A 15314-nucleotide genomic window follows, 5' to 3' on the forward strand; every position below is an offset into this window, starting at 1 on the left:
TCAACAGAAAATGACTAGATATCAATAGGACGTGTCCCCCAAATGTCCCCAATTGCATTGCTGCTTATGGAGGGTGATGCCATTGACGTCCAGGGACGTCCAAACTTCCCATTAATTTCCAATGGCATTTCTTCATGTTTGTTCATTCTTTTGATGCCAATGTACTTGGATTCCATTGACGCTTATGGGGGGTGCTGCCATTGACGTCCATGGACGTCCAAAATTTTACCCATTCATTTTCAATGGGAAATTTTTTTTTTTCCCCAAATCAACAGAAAATGACTAGATATCAATAGGACGTGTCCCCCAAATGTCCCCAATCGCATTGCTGCTTATGGAGGGTGATGCCATTGACGTCCAGGGACGTCCAAACTTCCCATTTATTCCAATGGCATTTCTTCATGTTTGTTCATTCTATTGATGCCAATGTACTTAGATTCCATTGACGCTTATGTAAGTTGATACCATTGACGTCCATAGACGTCCAAAATTTTTCCCATTCATTTTCAATGGGAATTTTTTTTTTTTCCCCAAATAAACAGAAAATGACTAGATATCAATAGGACGTTTCCCCCAAATGTCCCCAATTGCATTGCTGCTTATGGAGGGTGATGCCATTGACGTCCACGGACGTCCAAACTTCCCATTCATTTCCAATGGCATTTCTTCATGTTTGTTCATTCTATTGATGCCAATGTACTTGGATTCCATTGACGCCTATGTAAATTGATACCATTGACGTCCATGGACGTCCAAAATTTTTCCCATTCATTTTCAATGGGAATTTTTTTTTTTTCCCCAAATCAACAGAAAATGACTAGATATCATTAGGACGTGTCCCCCAAATGTCCCTGATTGGATTGCCGCTTATGGAGGGTGATGCCATTGACGGCCATGGACGTCCAATTCTCCCAATCTTTTCTAATGGCTTTTACTTTGTTTAGTGCCATTGACTGGCATTATGGTCCATTCTATTGATAGACCTGAGTGGGGCTAAGATTTGTATCTCCACAGAGGAAAGACCAAGGTGTAATTTCTCCCGAAATTGCAGTTTCTAGTTGTACTTATTATTTATTCATCTTATTCTCCGCGTTTTTTTGAGCCAACGCACAGCCCAAACCGTAGCACCGATCGGCACAGTTCAAGTATCGGCACGACCGGAATTTTCGCGTGACGATGGGAATTTTTCAAACCGCCACGAAAAATTTTCCGTTCGCCCGTAAACGGCAATTTTCCGAAAAACAAAAAAAGTTTCAAAATGTATCTAGTCCTACAATTTTTGACCAAATCACATAATTTGGGCATCAAAAATTCCGGGACGGTGAGGGGCATAAAAGTTGTATACAGAATTTGGCAAAAATTTACGGTTCCCCGGAAATTTGCCAAAAACTTTCCTATTCATTTTGAATGGAAAAAAAACGCGCGCTTCACAGCCCGAACCGTTAGACCGATCGGCACCGTTCAAGTATCGGCACGACCGGAATTTTCGCGTGACACAGGAAACTTTACAAATGGCCCCGAAAATTTTTCCGTTCGTCCGTAAACGGCAATTTTCCGTGAAAAAAAAAAAAGTTTCAAAATGTATCTAGTCCTACAATTTTTGACCAAATCACATAATTTGGGCATCAAAAATTCCGGGACGGTGAGGGGCATAAAAGTTGTATACAGAATTTGGAAAAAAATTACGCTTCCTCGGAAATTTGCCAAAAACTATCCCATTCATTTCGAATGGGAAAAGTCCCATTCACTTCCAATGGGATTTCCAATGGAATTTACATTGCATTGATGCCATTGACGGCCATGCATGTCGAATCTACTGATGCCAATGTACTTGGATTCAATTGACTATATGAATGTCGATGCCATTGACGGCCATGGACGTCCAAAATTTTTCCCATTCATTTTCAATGGGGAAAAAACAAAATTTCCCCAAATCAACAGAAAATGACCAGATATCAATAGGACGTGTCCCCCAAACTTCCCCAATTCCATTGACGCTTATGAAGGGTGCCGCCATTGACTTCCATGGACGTCCAAAATTTTTCCCATTCATTTTCAATGGGGAAAAAACTACATTTCTCCAAATCAACAGAAAATGACCAGATATCAATAGGACGTATATCCCAAACGTCCCCAATTCCATTGACGCTTATGGGGGGTGCTGCCATTGACGTCCATGGACGTCCAAAATTTTACCCATTCATTTTCAATGGGAAATTTTTTTTTTTCCCCAAATCAACAGAAAATGACTAGATATCAATAGGACCTGTCCCCCAAATGTCCCCGATTGCATTGCTGCTTATGGAGGGTGATGCCATTGACGTCCAGGGACGTCCAAACTTCCCATTCATTTCCAATGGCATTTCTTCATGTTTGTTCATTCTATTGATGCCAATGTACTTGGATTCCATTGACGCTTATGTAAGTTGATACCATTGACGTCCATGGACGTCCAAAATTTTTCCCATTCATTTTCAATGGGAAATTTTTTTTTTTCCCCAAATCAACAGAAAATGACTAGATATCATTAGGACGTGTCCCCCAAATGTCCCCGATTGCATTGCCGCTTATGGGGGGTGATGCCATTGACGTCCATGGACGTCCAAACTTCCCATTCATTTCCAAAGGCATTTCTTCATGTTTGTTCATTCTATTGATGCCAATGTACTTGGATTCCATTGACGCTTATGTAAGTTGATACCATTGACGTCCATGGACGTCCAAAATTTTTCCCATTCATTTTCAATGGGATTTTTTTTTTTTTCCCAAATCAACAGAAAATGACTAGATATCATTAGGACGTGTCCCCCAAATGTCCCCGATTGCATTGCCGCTTATGGAGGGTGATGCCATTGACGTTCATGGACGTCCAAACTTCCCATTCATTTCCAATGGCATTTCTTCATGTTTGTTCATTTTATTGATGCCAATGTACTTGGATTCCATTGACGCTTATGTAAGTTGATACCATTGACGTCCATGGACGTCCAAAATTTTTCCCATTCATTTTCAATGGGAAATTTTTTTTTTTTTCCCAAATCAACAGAAAATGACTAGATATCAATAGAACGTGTCCCCCAAACTTCCCCGATTCCATTAACAATTATGGAGGGTGCTGCCATTGACGGACATGGACGTCCAATTCTCCCAATCTTTTCTCATGGCTTTTACTTTGTTTAGTGCCATTGACTGGCATTATGGTCCATTCTATTGATAGACCTGAGTGGGGCTAAGATCTGTATCTCCACAGAGGAAAGACCAAGGTGTGTAATTTCTCCCGAAATTGCAGTTTCTAGTTGTACTTATTATTTATTCATCTTATTCTCCGCGTTTTTTTGAGCCAACGCACAGCCCAAACCGTAGCACCGATCGGCACAGTTCAAGTATCGGCACGACCGGAATTTTCGCGTGACGATGGGAATTTTTCAAACCGCCACGAAAAATTTTCCGTTCGCCCGTAAACGGCAATTTTCCGAAAAACAAAAAAAGTTTCAAAATGTATCTAGTCCTACAATTTTTGACCAAATCACATAATTTGGGCATCAAAAATTCCGGGACGGTGAGGGGCATAAAAGTTGTATACAGAATTTGGCAAAAATTTACGGTTCCCCGGAAATTTGCCAAAAACTTTCCTATTCATTTTGAATGGAAAAAAAACGCGCGCTTCACAGCCCGAACCGTTAGACCGATCGGCACCGTTCAAGTATCGGCACGACCGGAATTTTAGCGTGACACAGGAAACTTTACAAATGGCCCCGAAAATTTTTCCGTTCGTCCGTAAACGGCAATTTTCCGTGAAAAAAAAAAAACTTTCAAAATGTATCTAGTCCTACAATTTTTGACCAAATCACATAATTTGGCCATCAAAAATTCCGGGACGGTGAGGGGCATAAAAGTTGTATACAGAATTTGGAAAAAAATTACGCTTCCTCGGAAATTTGCCAAAAACTATCCCATTCATTTCGAATGGGAAAAGTTCCCATTCACTTCCAATGGGATTTCCAATGGAATTTACATTGCATTGATGCCATTGACGGCCATGCATGTCGAATCTACTGATGCCAATGTACTTGGATTCAATTGACTATATGGATGTCGATGCCATTGACGGCCATGGACGTCCAAAATTTTTCCCATTCATTTTCAATGGGGAAAAAACAAAATTTCCCCAAATCAACAGAAAATGACCAGATATCAATAGGACGTGTCCCCCAAACTTCCCCAATTCCATTGACGCTTATGAAGGGTGCCACCATTGACTTCCATGGACGTCCAAAAATTTTCCCATTCATTTTCAATGGGGAAAAAACTAAATTTCTCCAAATCAACAGAAAATGACCAGATATCAATAGGACGTATATCCCAAACGTCCCCAACTCCATTGACGCTTATGGAGGGTGCTGCCATTGACGTCCATGGACGTCCAAAATTTTTCCCATTCATTTTCAATGGGAAATTTTTTTTTTTCCCCATATCAACAGAAAATGACTAGATATCAATAGGACGTGTCCCCCAAATGTCCCCGATTGCATTGCTGCTTATGGAGGGTGATGCCATTGACGTCCAGGGACGTCCAAACTTCCCATTCATTTCCAATGGCATTTCTTCATGTTTGTTCATTCTTTTGATGCCAATGTACTTGGATTCCATTGACGCTTAAGTAAGTTGACACCATTGACGTCCATGGACGTCCAAAATTTTTCCCATTCATTTTCAATGGGAAATTTTTTTTTTCCCCCAAATCAACAGAAAATGACTAGATATCAATAGGACGTTTCCCCCAAAATGTGCCCGATTGCATTGCTGCTTATGGAGGGTGATGCCATTGACGTCCACGGACGTCCAAACTTCCCATTAATTTCCAATGGCATTTCTTCATGTTTGTTCATTCTATTGATGCCAATGTACTTGGATTCCATTGACGCTTATGTAAGTTGATACCATTGACGTCCATGGACGTCCAAAATTTTTCCCATTCATTTTCAATGGGAAATTTTTTTTTTCCCCAAATCAACAGAAAATGACTAGATATCATTAGGACGTGTCCCCCAAATGTCCCCGATTGCATTGCCGCTTATGGGGGGTGATGCCATTGACGTCCATGGACGTCCAAACTTCCCATTCATTTCCAAAGGCATTTCTTCATGTTTGTTCATTCTATTGATGCCAATGTACTTGGATTCCATTGACGCTTATGTAAGTTGATACCATTGACGTCCATGGACGTCAAAAATTTTTCCCATTCATTTTCAATGGGATTTTTTTTTTTTTTCCCAAATCAACAGAAAATGACTAGATATCATTAGGACGTGTCCCCCAAATGTCCCCGATTGCATTGCCGCTTATGGAGGGTGATGCCATTGACGTTCATGGACGTCCAAACTTCCCATTCATTTCCAATGGCATTTCTTCATGTTTGTTCATTTTATTGATGCCAATGTACTTGGATTCCATTGACGCTTATGTCAGTTGATACCATTGACGTCCATGGACGTCCAAAATTTTTCCCATTCATATTCAATGGGAATTTTTTTTTTTTCCCCAAATCAACAGAAAATGACTAGATATCATTAGGACGTGTCCCCCAAATGTCCCCGATTGCATTGCCGCTTATGGAGGGTGATGCCATTGACGTTCATGGACGTCCAAACTTCCCATTAATTCCAATGGCATTTCTTCATGTTTGTTCATTCTATTGATGCCAATGTACTTGGATTCCATTGACGCTTATGTAAGTTGATACCATTGACGTCCATGGACGTCCAAAATTTTTCCCATTCATTTTCAATGGGAATTTTTTTTTTTTTTCCCAAATCAACAGAAAATGACTAAATATCATTAGGACGTGTCCCCCAAATGTCCCTGATTGGATTGCCGCTTATGGAGGGTGATGCCATTGACGGCCATGGACGTCCAATTCTCCCAATCTTTTCTAATGGCTTTTACTTTGTTTAGTGCCATTGACTGGCATTATGGTCCATTCTATTGATAGACCTGAGTGGGGCTAAGATTTGTATCTCCACAGAGGAAAGACCAAGGTGTGTAATTTCTCCCGAAATTGCAGTTTCTAGTTATTATTCATCTTATTCTCCGCGTTTTTTTGAGCCAACGCACAGCCCAAACCGTAGCACCGATCGGCACCGTTCAAGTATCGGCACGACCGGATTTTTCGTGTGACGATGGGAATTTTTCAAACCGCCACGAAAAATTTTCCGTTCGCCCGTAAACGGCAATTTTCCGAAAAATAAAAAAAGTTTAAAAATGTATCTAGTCCTACAATTTTTGACCAAATCACATAATTTGGGCATCAAAAATTCCGGGACGGTGAGGGGCATAAAAGTTGTATACAGAATTTGGCAAAAATTTACGGTTCCCCGGAAATTTGCCAAAAACTTTCCTATTCATTTTGAATGGAAAAAAAACGCGCGCTTCACAGCCCGAACCGTTAGACCGATCGGCACCGTTCAAGTATCGGCACGACCGGAATTTTCGCGTGACACAGGAAACTTTACAAATGGCCCCGAAAATTTTTCCGTTCGTCCGTAAACGGCAATTTTCCGTGAAAAAAAAAAAAGTTTCAAAATGTATCTAGTCCTACAATTTTTGACCAAATCACATAATTTGGGCATCAAAAATTCCGGGACGGTGAGGGGCATAAAAGTTGTATACAGAATTTGGAAAAAAATTACGCTTCCTCGGAAATTTGCCAAAAACTATCCCATTCATTTCGAATGGGAAAAGTCCCATTCACTTCCAATGGGATTTCCAATGGAATTTACATTGCATTGATGCCATTGACGGCCATGCATGTCGAATCTACTGATGCCAATGTACTTGGATTCAACTGACTATATAGATGTCGATGCCATTGACTGCCATGGACGTCCAAAATTTTTCCCATTCATTTTCAATGGGGAAAAAACAAAATTACCCCAAATCAACAGAAAATGACCAGATATCAATAGGACGTGTCCCCCAAACTTCCCCAATTCCATTGACGCTTATGAAGGGTGCCGCCATTGACTTACATGGACGTCCAAAATTTTTCCCATTCATTTTCAATGGGGAAAAAACTAAATTTCTCCAAATCAACAGAAAATGACCAGATATCAATAGGACGTATATCCCAAACGTCCCCAATTCCATTGACGCTTATGGGGGGTGCTGCCATTGACGTCCATGGACGTCCAAAATTTTACCCATTCATTTTCAATGGGAAATTTTTTTTTTTCCCCAAATCAACAGAAAATGACTAGATATCAATAGGACCTGTCCCCCAAATGTCCCCGATTGCATTGCTGCTTATGGAGGGTGATGCCATTGACGTCCAGGGACGTCCAAACTTCCCATTCATTTCCAATGGCATTTCTTCATGTTTGTTCATTCTTTTGATGCCAATGTACTTGGATTCCATTGACGGTTATGTAAGTTGATACCATTGACGTCCATGGACGTCCAAAATTTTTCCCATTCATTTTCAATGGGAATTTTTTTTTTTCCCCCAAATCAACAGAAAATGACTAGATATCATTAGGACGTGTCCCCCAAATGTCCCCGATTGCATTGCCGCTTATGGGGGGTGATGCCATTGACGTCCATGGACGTCCAAACTTCCCATTCATTTCCAATGGCATTTCTTCATGTTTGTTCATTCTATTGATGCCAATGTACTTGGATTCCATTGACGCTTATGTAAGTTGATACCATTGACGTCCATGGACGTCCAAAATTTTTCCCATTCATTTTCAATGGGAATTTTTTTTTTCCCCAAATCAACAGAAAATGACTAGATATCATTAGGACGTGTCCCCCAAATGTCCCCGATTGTATTGCCGCTTATGGGGGGTGATGCCATTGACGTCCATGGACGTCCAAACTTCCCATTCATTTCCAAAGGCATTTCTTCATGTTTGTTCATTCTATTGATGCCAATGTACTTGGATTCCATTGACGCTTATGTAAGTTGATACCATTGACGTCCATGGACGTCCAAAATTTTTCCCATTCATTTTCAATGGGAATTTTTTTTTTTCCCCAATTCAACAGAAAATGACTAGATATCATTAGGACGTGTCCCCCAAATGTCCCCGATTGCATTGCCGCTTATGGAGGGTGATGCCATTGACGTTCATGGACGTCCAAACTTCCCATTCATTTCCAATGGCATTTCTTCATGTTTGTTCATTTTATTGATGCCAATGTACTTGGATTCCATTGACGCTTATGTAAGTTGATACCATTGACGTCCATGGACGTCCAAAATTTTTCCCATTCATTTTCAATGGGAATTTTTTTTTTTCCCAAATCAACAGAAAATGACTACATATCATTAGGACTTGTCCCCCAAACTTCCCCGATTCCATTAACAATTATGAAAGGTGCCGCCATTGACGTCCATGGACGTCCAATTCTCCCATTCATTTCTAACGGCTTTTACTTTGTTTTTTGCCAATGACTGGCATTATGATCCATTCTATTGATAGACCTGAGTGGGGCTAAGATCTGTATCTCCACAGAGGAAAGACCAAGGTGTGTAATTTCTCCCGAAATTGCAGTTTCTAGTTATTATTATTATTCAATAATTCTCCGCGTTTTTTTGAGCCAACGCACAGCCCAAACCGTAGCACCGATCGGCACCGTTGAAGTATCGGCACGACCGGATTTTTCGCGTGACGATGGGAATTTTTCAAACCGCCACGAAAAATTTTCCGTTCGCCCGTAAACGGCAATTTTCCGAAAAAATAAAAAAGTTTCAAAATGTATCTAGTCCTACAATTTTTGACCAAATCACGTAATTTGGATATCAAAAATTCCGGGACGGTGAGGGGCATAAAAGTTATATACAGAATTTGGAAAAAAATTACGGTTCCCCGGATATTTGCCAAAAACTATCCCATTCATTTCTAATGGGAGAATTTCCCATTCACTTCCAATGGGATTTCCAATGGAATTTACATTGCATTGATGCCATTGACGGCCATGCATGTCGAATCTATGCCATTGACGGCCATGCATGTCGAATCTATTGATGCCAATGTACTTGGATTCAATTGACTATATGGATGTCGATTCCATTGACGGCCATGGACGTCCAAAATTTTTCCCATTCATTTTCAATGGGGAAAAAACTACATTTCCCCAAATCAACAGAAAATGACCAGATATCAATAGGACGTGTCCCCCAAACGTCCCCAACTCCATTGAGGCTTATAGGGGGTGCCGCCATTGACGTCCATGGACGTCCAAAATTTTTCCCATTCATTTTCAATGGGGAAAAAACTAAATTTCCCCAAATCAACAGAAAATGACCAGATATTAATAGGACGTATACCCCAAACGTCCCCAACTCCATTGACGCTTATGGGGGGTGCTACCATTGACGTCCATGGACGTCCAAAATTTTTCCCATTCATTTTCAATGGGGAAAAAACTAAATTTCCCCAAATCAACAGAAAATGACCAGATATTAATAGGACGTGTCCCCCAAACTTCCCCAATTCCATTTACGCTTATGGAGGGTGATGCCATTGACGTTCATGGACGTCCAAACTTCCCATTCATTTCCAATGGTATTTCTTCATGTTTTTTCATTCTATTGATGCCAATGTACTTGGATTCCATTGACGCTTATGTAAGTTAATACCATTGACGTCCATGGACGTCCAAAAATTTTCCCATTCATTTTCAATGGGAAATTTTTTTTTTTCCCCAAATCAACAGAAAATGACTAGATATCAATAGGACGTTTCCCCCAAATGTCCCCGATTGCATTGCTGCTTATGGAGGGTGATGCCATTGACGTCCACGGACGTCCAAACTTCCCATTAATTTCCAATGGCATTTCTTCATGTTTGTTCATTCTATTGATGCCAATGTACTTGGATTCCATTGACGCTTATGTAAGTTGATACCATTGACGTCCATGGACGTCCAAAAATTTTCCCATTCATTTTCAATGGGAAATTTTTTTTTTTCCCCAAATCAACAGAAAATGACTAGATATCATTAGGACGTGTCCCCTAAATGTCCCCTATTGCATTGCCGCTTATGGAGGGTGATGCCATTGACGTCCATGGACGTCCAATTCTCCCATTCATTTTTAATGGCTTTTACTTTGTTTAGTGCCATTGACTGGCATTATGGTCCATTCTATTGATAGATCTGAGTGGGGCTAAGATTTGTATCTCCACAGAGGAAAGACCAAGGTGTAATTTCTCCCGAAATTGCAGTTTCTAGTTGAGTAAGTTTTTCTTAGATACTTGTAGTTTTACTTAAGTATTTTTTTACATCTGTATCGGTACTTTAACTTAAAAAACTTACTAACTTAAAAAATTGTTTTTTGAAGTTTTGTATTTTTGAAGTGTGTTGACAGCATTTTCAGTACTTTATTTCATCCATTTATTTACTACATTGTAACATGGGAAAATACATATTTTTATGTTTTGCCTAATAAATGAAGTTTTGCCCTTCACTGCATCGAAGGGTACTGAAATAAAGGATCAATATGATTCAACCCTACTGTAAATGAATAAATCGGGAACTTCTTGTTCCAGAAAAAGATGGAATGAAACTTGTATTTCTAGATATAACAGGTCATTTAAAATAAAGACAAACAATGGGAAAATATGAAAAGAAACAATGCATGTTGAAGAATTAGTTTACCTTCTCGGGGATGAAAGTGAACAAGTTTTCCCTTTATCTTTACTGGGGAGGGCTTGACATTACATCTACCTGGTGGCGCTCGCCTACGAGAAAGATGAAGACAACCAAGTTGATAAATTTGTTCTTTGAGGTTTCATCGGTTTTAATTAAATAATTTAAGTTAAATCTGTTACCGGAGTTATTAAGTTGAATAAGTTCACGAAATACGGATACCCCGTGATACGAAATCTTCAGTACACGAAAAATTCATTTTACAAAAGGATTTCAAAGCTTTTCCAGCGGCACAATGTTCATGCATATGAAACAAAAGAAAAATTTAGCTTACAATGCATAACAGTAAGATGAAATAGATAGTAGCAAGCAATGGCTCCTGAAGTTAACTTGTCTTTTTGCACTCGATGTTTGCTATGAGCTCAAGTAGTCATGTGATAACATCTGTAGAATGAGCTGGAACCTAACAAACTAGTTACCCATAAGCGCCACTAGGGGACGACAAGACATTACAAATAAAGACAGGCAATCAGAGTACATGACATGTTGCCTTTTAGTACAGCTTGGAATGAATTATGCAATTTACATGTAAAATGCAATTCAGTACATGAAAAAATCAAGATACGAAAGCCACTCTAGGACGGATTCATTTCGTATGTTGAGGTACCACTGTAGTTCTCTTTTTTAAAGCATGTACGGCAGCTGATAAACATGCAAGATATTGTTCTGATTGGGAAAAAATGTTTTAAATCATCATAAAAAGGCAACATGATAGAGTCAGAGCCGAACTCTTCATGAGACACAATAGCAAAGAAGAAAATATTTGCCTAAAGATAGCGGGAAGTTGTGGCAATGATTTACCTGGAGGGGTCAACTATTTTATAGATGAATCCTGCTTTAACTGTGGCACTTGGAGCACCCGTGGCAAGGAAGTACAATTCACCTAAATGGATGGCACAGGGTGAGAAAAAATAAATAAATGTATAAGATGGAAAAACTAAAGCACAAATATGTGTTTACTGTTTGTTTCCATGGGTTGGATAGAATATTTATTAATACAATTAAAAGACTCATTAAATAATATTAAAAACCTTGCATTGATTAGTAAATAGGAAGAATGACTGCAAATTCTACTTTAGATTGTAGAGTAGACCTACACTGCAGTTAAAGTCCTAAAATTACCATATTTGAATTTAGGATTATCTGCATGATATTAGCGAGACAGAGAATGTTTACTTACCAGCCTCATCCTCTGCAAAAGAGATGATGTATTTATAATAACTGTTGACGAGTTTGGGGAACCTGCACGTCTGGTCTCTTCCCATACAGATCTCATTGTATTGCCATTCACCTGTTGCCAGATTCTCCCTTAAGGACATCAATCGCCTAAAAACAAAACAAAAAAAGAAAAATATATTCCACAGTTAATAGACATTGGTTTTTTTTTTTTCTAGGATCTGTAGGGGCATTTCAACATGAGAGCAAGTCAGATTTGCAGACCCGCTCATGAAGTCCGCAAAAATGTAGAGTCCGTTCAGGTTGGGCATCTGGCAACCTCTGTAAATGTATCCCCCTGTCACTGATTTGCCCATTTTATGAGGGTAGGCAAAGATAGGCAAGATGTCATCTGTGTAACAAAGAGCAGATCTGTTACTTTGGGATGCAGTGCAACAGCCAATACTGTTTTGTTGCTCAGGGTTTATTCATTACATGGTTCATCTATATATCAATTTTACATTCCCTTTGTAAGATAGAACTGTACTGAATGAATGAATTTCAGGTTGGCTCACTCTTGACTCTGAGAGGGTTATTTCCTGCCCTTTCGAGACTTCAGATTAGATGTTTATATGTTATTTTCAATGAAAACACAAAATGTTTGTGGGGTATTCGCAGGGGTGAAAGTGGGTAGAATTTCTTGCCGGAACTCCCTATGTTGCTTAAACCTCCTAAAACCACCGAAATGCTAAAACTGCTTTTGGCACAGTTAGAAATATAACACACAATAAAACACAACAGGTTTCACAGTGGTTAGCACGTTCCCCTCACAGTTCTGAGATCAAGGGTTCACAGTCCTGGGCTCCCGTCTTCCAGTGTGGAGTTTGCATGTTCTTACCATGCCTGCGTGGGTTTTCTCCTGGTACTCCGGTTTCCCCCCCACATCCCATAAACATGCATGTAGGCTGATTAAACACTCTAAATTGTCCCTAGGTATGATTGTTTGCGCCTCCTTGTGCCTTCAGGGTGTACCCGATGTACTGCCCATAGTTCGCTGCGATTGGCTTCAGCGCCCCCGTGACCTTCGTGAAGATAAGCGGCTCAGAAAAAGAATTAATGAATGAATAGGTTTTACACATGCATTAGGCTGCTGCATTACACTGGTACAAGGCATACATGAGAAACTAATTTCCATTTAAAATTGTATTTTTTACTCATTTACAAAATTCCATCCAAAACTCCATCTAATTCTTATACTTCCTCAAATCTAAAACCAAAACTTCAATTTTAACTATTCAAGAAAAAAAATTAAATTGCCATTTTGTACTGAAAAAATTGAAGATAATATAAATACTGACTTTTTAAAAAAAATAATAAAGATATAAGTAGCGTACATTAAAAAAAAAACAAAAAAAACAAATACAAATGACTTACAATATGCACATTGAAACAGAACATATGTAACTGGTGTGTCAGCGCCGTCCAGCATTCCACTCCCACCTCTGACCAGGCTGCGACGCGAAACTGCGTGCAGACCATGCTTCCACTCAGCAGGTAGGGACGCTACCCACTGCGCCATAAAGCTCGAGCCAACGGCACAGCCACCAGCGTGTACCCGTTACACTCACCCCCCGAAACTTTCGCTGCCGATCCGGGTCACGGCACCATTGTAACCGGTGTGTCAGTGCCGCCCAGCGTTCCGCTCCCACCTCTGACCAGGCTGGGACGCGAACCCGTGCGCAGAAACGGAAACGGATGACTTTACACAAGCTCTTTATTAGGCTTGTTGTTAACACTTGTGTAAGTAAATCTGACATTAGTAGATTGTTCTTATTAGAGATGCGTGTGTGGCAGCGTGGCAGGGTTGTTTTTAAACATGGGGTTTTGCATGGGTTTTGGGTCAAAGTCCCGTATGCCAGAACAGCGTTCCGCTTTCGTATTTCATGGCGGAACGCCGATCCAGCGCGTTCCGGCTCACTTTCACTCCTGGGTATTAGTTTACGCAGGCTGAGTTAGTTAAGATTTAACTTCATTCCTGATAAATTTACGCAGAAATCTAATTCATTTTAAAGGGCTCATACTTTTTCATTCAACTGTAGATTTAACAATTCAAATTTGTTCATAATGGGTATGTGCAGATGTATTTTTTTCTTTTTTTTGATTCAATTACTTAATTCAATTTACATAAAATATTATCAATATTATAAATATATGTATACTGCATATCAAGAGTATCAGGATCATTATCAGGCTCCTGCAGCGCTTGTTGATGAGCTGATCATTTGATTCAGGTGTGTTAAAGGAGGGAGACATGGAAAACAAACTGGATAGGGGCTCTCGAGGAACGGACTTCTGCACCCCTGCTGTATGTAATAATATATTTCATATTTTAAGTGTACCTGTAATGTTTTACAGAGCACTGGATTTAGTAACAACTGAAAACAATTGTTTGAAGAAGCTTTCTGCAAGCAAGTAATCATTGTAATAAGGGAAATAAAGTTTCCTCACCCAACGATGAGTTGCGACAAAGTCTGCGATCATAGCAGCTGAAGCCTTCTTTTGCTCTCCATCCATAATTGCCTCCTAGAAACATATGACATTATGAATTAAACATCTTTAGTCAAAAAGTGAAGTGTGATTGTATTATTGCTAAAGTTTATGTTTAGTAGATATTTCCCTTTTGTAAAAATACTTCAAGAAGCCTTAATATTGTGACCATGTCAGCCAGGATCTCCATCAATCAAATCTTGTAGGTTGCTGAATGTGTGATTTTTGCAATCAGCAGGAAAAGCCACATCTCTACAGTCTGTGACCAAACTCCATCTTCAAAAAGGGCAATGCTCATCTCCAAAGAGAGATATTTATCATAAACTACCTCTAAAATTCTGCCATAGAAGGGATGACGTGGTCTCGGTGTCCGGCTTATACCTAGGTGACCAACATAACATAACCCCAATACCACCCCGCAGGAGTATGTGACCAGGTTGGAGATGTAAATAATCTGTCATTATTAATAAAAATGTCTTTCCAAAAGTATAAAATATACAGTGATCCCTCATTTTTTGCGGTTAATGGGGCCCCCGGCAAAAATCGAAAATCCGAAAAGTAAAGGTGGAGCTTATTTACCTTAAAAAATAAATATAGATACATACAGTGGGGAGAACAAGTATTTGATACACAGTCAATGGGAAAACCCATTGGCAGTGTATCAAATACTTGTTCTCCCCACTGTATGTATTTTTTTTTTCGGGGGTGTTCAATGTATTTATTCAGATTTAATAGCATTGGAAAGAGAGACATATAATATTTTCCCTTTTTTCCCCAAAGTATGATTGAAAAACAAAACAAAAAAAAACAACCAAAACCACTTAAATCTATACGTGTATTTTAATAAATAACAATACATTTTATTTCTAGAGCACTTTTCAAGACACACAAAGACGCTT

The 15314-nt window shown here is 39.5% G+C and overlaps 1 protein-coding gene across 1 annotated transcript in view; it reads right to left on the reverse strand.

The window, feature by feature from the left end:
* Positions 1 to 15314, reverse strand: part of si:ch211-136a13.1 (HHIP-like protein 1) — a 76089-nt gene that overhangs the window by 35350 nt on the left and 25425 nt on the right. Inside the window, exons 8-12 of the mRNA XM_057839597.1 lie at positions 14377 to 14451; positions 12154 to 12280; positions 11894 to 12039; positions 11515 to 11596; positions 10663 to 10745 (exon numbers count right to left, since the gene is read on the reverse strand). Coding sequence (XP_057695580.1) covers positions 10663 to 10745; positions 11515 to 11596; positions 11894 to 12039; positions 12154 to 12280; positions 14377 to 14451 — 513 coding nt within the window. The remainder of the gene's footprint in view (positions 1 to 10662; positions 10746 to 11514; positions 11597 to 11893; positions 12040 to 12153; positions 12281 to 14376; positions 14452 to 15314) is intronic.

Source organism: Corythoichthys intestinalis, chromosome 6 (genome assembly GCF_030265065.1).
Source record: "Corythoichthys intestinalis isolate RoL2023-P3 chromosome 6, ASM3026506v1, whole genome shotgun sequence".
Taxonomy (NCBI): Eukaryota; Metazoa; Chordata; class Actinopteri; order Syngnathiformes; family Syngnathidae; genus Corythoichthys; species Corythoichthys intestinalis.